This window comes from Frankliniella occidentalis, unplaced genomic scaffold, assembly GCF_000697945.3.
Source record: "Frankliniella occidentalis isolate FOCC.00 unplaced genomic scaffold, Focc_3.1 Scaffold223, whole genome shotgun sequence".
Classification (NCBI taxonomy): Eukaryota; Metazoa; Arthropoda; class Insecta; order Thysanoptera; family Thripidae; genus Frankliniella; species Frankliniella occidentalis.
This window is the reverse complement of record NW_026267349.1, coordinates 1-5,335: the sequence shown is the minus strand read 5'-3', so window position 1 is coordinate 5,335 and position 5,335 is coordinate 1. Positions and strand designations below refer to the sequence as shown.

Genomic DNA, 5,335 nt, shown 5'->3' with positions numbered 1-5,335 from the left:
CCATCGAGACCACGCTCATCAAGGGGATGATGGCGGCCGTGGGGCTCGGCTACGAGGAGGTGAAGGACATGCTGCCCCCCACCATCGAGGTGGCGTGTCACAACTCCAAGACCAGCAGTACCATCTCCGGCCCGGCTGAGGACGTGCAGCACTTCGTGGCGACACTCAAGGACAAGGGCGTGTTCGCCAAGGCCGTCAATGTGTCCAACATAGCGTACCACTCGCAGTACATCGCGCCCGCAGGACCCAAGCTGTTGTCCCTACTGAAAGACGTCCTGCCCGAGCCCAAGCCTCGCTCCGAGCGCTGGGTGTCCACGAGCGTCCTGGAGGAGCGCTGGGGCGAGCCGCTGGCGCAGACCTCGTCGGCCGACTACCACACCAACAACCTCCTGAGCCCCGTGTTCTTCGAGGAGGGCTCGCGTAAGATCCCCAAGGATGCCATCGCCATTGAAATTGCACCTCATGGGTTGCTCCAGGCCATCCTCCGACGCTCTCTGGACCAGCTCGTCGCCAACGTGCCTCTCACTAGGAAGGACGCTCCGGACGGGGCCTTGTTCCTACTCGAGGCCATTGGCAAGTACGTGTCGAGACCTTCACGATAGAGTTTCCTATGAAAAGTGATTCTGCTGCCTGGTTTTGTCAGGCGCGGAGCCAGCTAATGTTTTTTTTTTTTTTTGTTTAGGTTTTTTTGAGGGGTGGGGGCAATTTTCTGGGAAGTCGTGGTGGTTGGCTAACTTTTAGAGGAAGTAACAGAATGAAAAGCAATAGCAATTGCGAGCAATTGCCCCCCCCCCCGCCCCTCATCCTGGATCCACACCTGGTTGTCGTACTACCTCGCCGTTGTCGCTCTTTTCGCAGACTGTACCTGGCCGGGCTGAACCCGCAGATCCAGAACCTGTACGACCCCGTGGACTTCCCCGTGTCGAGAGGCACGGCCCCGCTCAGCCCGCTGGTGGGCTGGGACCACACGGAGACGTGGTACACCGGCCGCTACTCCCAGCAGGAGGACTTCGTTCCCGGCGAGAAGCACTTCTTCCTCCGTTCCCTGGATCCCGCCTACGCGCCGTACCGAGAGTGCATCTGGCAGGGCCGTAGCATCATCACGCCTGCCGTCTGCCTGGTGAGTGGCTGAGTGGCAGGTCTGGCTGCTGGTGACTACCGGCGCCAGCCCCTCGCCACCGCGCCTATCCCATGGACTTATCGTATTCTTAGCGTGTTCTGAATTCGTTTTCGAAGGAAAAAGTGGCTTCTGTTATCAATGCGATCCACGGAGACATGGACGTGCCGGTCGTTTTTGAAGACGTCCAGTTCTACGACATCTTGGACATGCCCGTGGTCGGTGAGTACCCGCACCCAAGGGACCTAGCGCGGGGATTCGGGACAAGGTATCCCGGTATCCCTGATGTACCGCTTTAACACCAACCCTTTCCAACGCATCCCGACCTTCGTGACGTTGTGATGTTCCTCCCAGAGGAGGCGTACGTGTACGCTATGTACCAGCGCGGGAGCGGACACTTCGAGGTGTCCGCAGACCTTAAGGTGCTAGCGCGGGGCCGTGCCTACACGCCCTGGAACGGCGCCAAGGGCATCAAAAAGATGTGGGCAAGGCCACCCGCCATCCAGGACGGAGGGCGCACACTCTCCTCCCAGGACGACGTGTACGACGAGCTGCGTCGCCGCGGTGTGTACGTCGACGGCAAGCTCAAGGCCATCAAGAATCTCGTCACATCGCCTTCTGGTGAGGGACGCAGGGGTGGTTTGAGTCCGTAAGTGAACTTGGCCAAGTTATTGACGCGCCGTTGTGCCCGCAGACGTCCTGGGTCGCGTGGTCAACATCAACAACCACATGCTGCAGTTGGACGCACTGCTGCAAGTGTACACGCTGCTGGACTCGGAGACGCGCTCCGAGCTGCGGGTGCCGCACCGCGTGCGGAGGATCATCCTGGACTCGGACCGCACCCTCCTGCATGAGGACGGCCCCGAGGGCGAGCAGGAGGAGGAGGAGCAGCCCACCGAGACTAAGGTCCGGAAGGACATCGACAGGCCGCTCCTCCAGGACCTCGTGTTCCGCCTGCACCGCGCCACCTCCACGCTCCGCTGCGCCAACATGGAGATCTCGGGCGTCGAGACAAGGCCATTCCCCTCCCAGGACGAGCACCGCCACCTCGCCGTCGACCTGGAGCAGCTCGTGATCCACGGCGATCATCCAGCCGCTATGCAGGTATTCAACTGGGCAAGCGTGGGTCATTTCAGAAGACATGTGTTTGGATTCCCCTTCAATGTTCAAATACAGTGTACGGTAGTTCTTTTCTGAACCACTCGGTCTATGATTTCCATGTTTTGTCTCCTAGAACTCCCAGGAGATGCTTGCCGCGGCTGTACAGCTGGCCACCCAGCAGGCTGCTCTGCAACCGCTGAGCCGCAAGAGTACCGAGACCGTGGTGGGGCTCTTGCAGGGGACGAGCGCTGCTCTGGAGCAGCAGCTGCAGTCCATCGCGCAGCGTTCGGGCGGGGTACGGGTGGCTGGACTTTCTCAAGTGCAACTTCACAGCTAGGAGACTCCCACTACAAGCTCTCCTTGCTGCAGGTGCTGGTGCGCCGCTTGGCCGCGCAGGAGGCCGTCGACTGCGACCTCCTGGTGGGCGTAGACGCGCACGCCGCCGCGCCCCTTCTGGCCCCGCACGCCGTCTTGCTGGCCGAGCTGCCCACAGAGCAGCCAATCCCAGCTGTGCCCGAGGTGACCGTGCTACTGCAGCAGGCCTTCGGTGCGCGTCGCCTGGTGTTGTTCAAGAAGGTGAATGACCGCTCCTTGACTCTAGGTCCGAATGACTATTCAGGTGGAGGTGGGTGCGGACGGGGAACATAGTGCTAGGTGGAGGGGGTGTGGGTTCAGTTTATTTAGTGATAGAGCGGAAATCGAGGCGGCGCTTCACATATCCCAATTTACTTAACACTTTTCAGTGGCTTGAAAGCGAAACAGTGTAACTAAAAAGAACAAAAAAAATATATATCCTCCGTGTTTTGGGTTTTGAAAGGTTTTGATCCGTTTTGCGTGCTCCAGCCGCAGGCCGTGCTGCACTTTCCGCACCAGGTGGTGGAGGTCGACAGCGCCTCGCAGGTGGCAGTGCTGCAGGTCCCGGCCGCGGGCGTCACCTACGTCGTGTGGCACTCCATGCCCGAGCAAGGCATCCCCGCCCTGCTCCGGGACGTGGTCCGCTCGCTCCCGGGCGCACACCGCGTCCGATCTGTGTTCCTGCTGGACGCCACGGCGCCCAAGTTCTCTCCAACGCACCCGTTCTTCACGGGTCAGATGAAGCTCGGCCTTGCAGTGAACGTGCTGTTGAACGGCGCCTGGGGGAACCTCTACCTCAAGCCCAAGCCGATCGTCCAGCACGAGGCCGGCCGAAGGGAGCTGCGCGTCAACAGGTGACCCTTACTCTCTTTGCCTACGCTATAGGATAACTTAGTTATCCTCTCTAGGCCTTCGTGCTTACATTGAACATCACCATGTCTCCCTCAGGGTGTCCGACATTCCAAACATGAACGTCCAATACCTCGGCCTGAACGGTTCCATCATGGAGCCCACCAACATTAAGGTCCGCGATGGGTACATCCTGGACATCGAGAAGCCTACTAAGGAGCAACAGGTATAGCTGCAAAACTGTGTTTGTGTTGAAACAATGTCGAGAGGTCGTCTATCGAAATTTGTTTTGCGCCCGGCGACTGATGCTGTTCTTTTTTTCAGCCACGGGGTGTGGGTCTGCTGGACTACGCGGGGACCAAGGAGGGCGTCGCCGTCATGGGTGTCATGGACACCGAGACCATGGCCGTGGACAACCTCCTGCAGTGGGCCGTGCCCAAAGGGTGGAGCCTGGAGGACGCCGCCACCGTGCCGTACGCCTACGCCATGGTAAGAGTAGTGGTGACGGAAGTGGTGGCGATGGTGGTGAATGATGGTGATGATGACCATGGCGTTTTCTCCACAGGCGTACACGGCCTTGGTTCACACGGCAAAATTGCTACCCCGTGAAAGGGTTCTGATCCACGACGGCTGGTCCGCCATCGGCCAGGCGGGCATCGACGTGGCCCTGGCGACCGGCGGCGACGTGTACACGACGTACCGGACCGAGGAGGAGCACGGCCTCATCCTGCAGCGCTTCCCCCAGGCAAGCTGGGCGAGGCCGCCAAACTGTTCATGCATTCTACTGCAACATCTCGTCCCCACTCTTTCACTCGTGAACTGTGCGTTAGCAGCTCCCGCCAGACCACGTCCTGAACCTCCAAGGCGAGCAGTTCGAGCTGGACTTGAGCAAGGCCTTCGAGGACAGCGACCGGATGCGGCGCGGGTACCGCGTGCTTCTGAGCACCTTGAGTGGCGAGGGACTCTGGGCGTCACTGCGGAGGATGGCGATCAACGCTCGCGTCGTGCAGATCAACGGGTCGGACAGCATGACCGGAACTCGCATGGGTAGGCGCGCCATCGAGAACGTCACGATCTCGTCTTATGATCTAGCCGTCTCGACATTCCAAAGTTGCTGGAACTAACTGAGCGATATGGCAGGAATGAACTTGTTCATCAAGAGCACCTCTTTCTACGCCATGGACTCCACTGGGCTGTTGCACTTGTCCGACGACGTCCGCCGCAGGGTGCACGGTCTAGTGCAGGCCGGGCTGGACAACGGCGTGGTGCGGCCCTTGGACAGGACCGTCTTGCCCATCTCGCACGTCAAGGAGGCCGTCAGGTACGTTTCTTTCGGTTGCCTTTAATAAAAGGGGAAGTCCACCAAATGAAGCGACTTCCTTCTGTTGATTTAGTTATCTAGACGGGGACTCTACGGCCAAGGCGGTCCTGGAAATGGGTCCTTCCAAGGTGATCGCGGCGCCCAGTGGCTTCCAGTGTGACCACAAGGCGTCCTACATCGTCGTTGGTAAGACTTCAAGGACACGCACGACAAGTGGAGGGCGTGGTGGACTTGTTACACTAACGCCTGTTGGTTGCTTCTCTGCAGGTGGCTGCCGCTCCGAGGCCCTGCACACGGTGGACTGGTTGTTGTCGCGGGGCACCCGCTGCGTGGTGCTCGCCGGCCTCCAGGAGTCGGCGCTCTCCCAGACGACACTGCGGAGGCTGGCCCTCATGCGCGCTCGCTGGGGCGCCCACGTGACCACCGTACCCGGGGTGCGCGCGGACACGCCGCAGGGCGCATCCACGCTCGTCGCCAGGGCGGCAAACATGGCGCCGTTGCACACCATCCTCGTCCTGCCCTCGGTGAGTTAAGGTGTAATGTAGATAGGTGGGCGCAAGCGCTCTCATTGGTGGATCTGACATGCGCAGAAC

The 5,335-nt window shown here is 60.1% G+C and overlaps 1 protein-coding gene across 1 annotated transcript; it reads left to right on the top strand.

Moving 5' to 3' along the window:
- Positions 1 to 6: 6 nt before the first annotated feature.
- On the top strand, positions 7 to 5,266 carry LOC113202264 (fatty acid synthase-like; the record flags this gene model as incomplete). Its single annotated transcript, XM_052272767.1, has 15 exons — positions 7 to 577; positions 859 to 1,120; positions 1,237 to 1,339; positions 1,472 to 1,738; positions 1,812 to 2,221; positions 2,352 to 2,513; positions 2,588 to 2,794; positions 3,062 to 3,426; positions 3,521 to 3,647; positions 3,746 to 3,910; positions 3,987 to 4,166; positions 4,255 to 4,468; positions 4,562 to 4,742; positions 4,816 to 4,928; positions 5,010 to 5,266. Coding segments are annotated over exons 1-15 (3,564 nt in total), but the record flags the coding sequence as incomplete, so codon positions are not given.
- Positions 5,267 to 5,335: the final 69 nt, after the last annotated feature.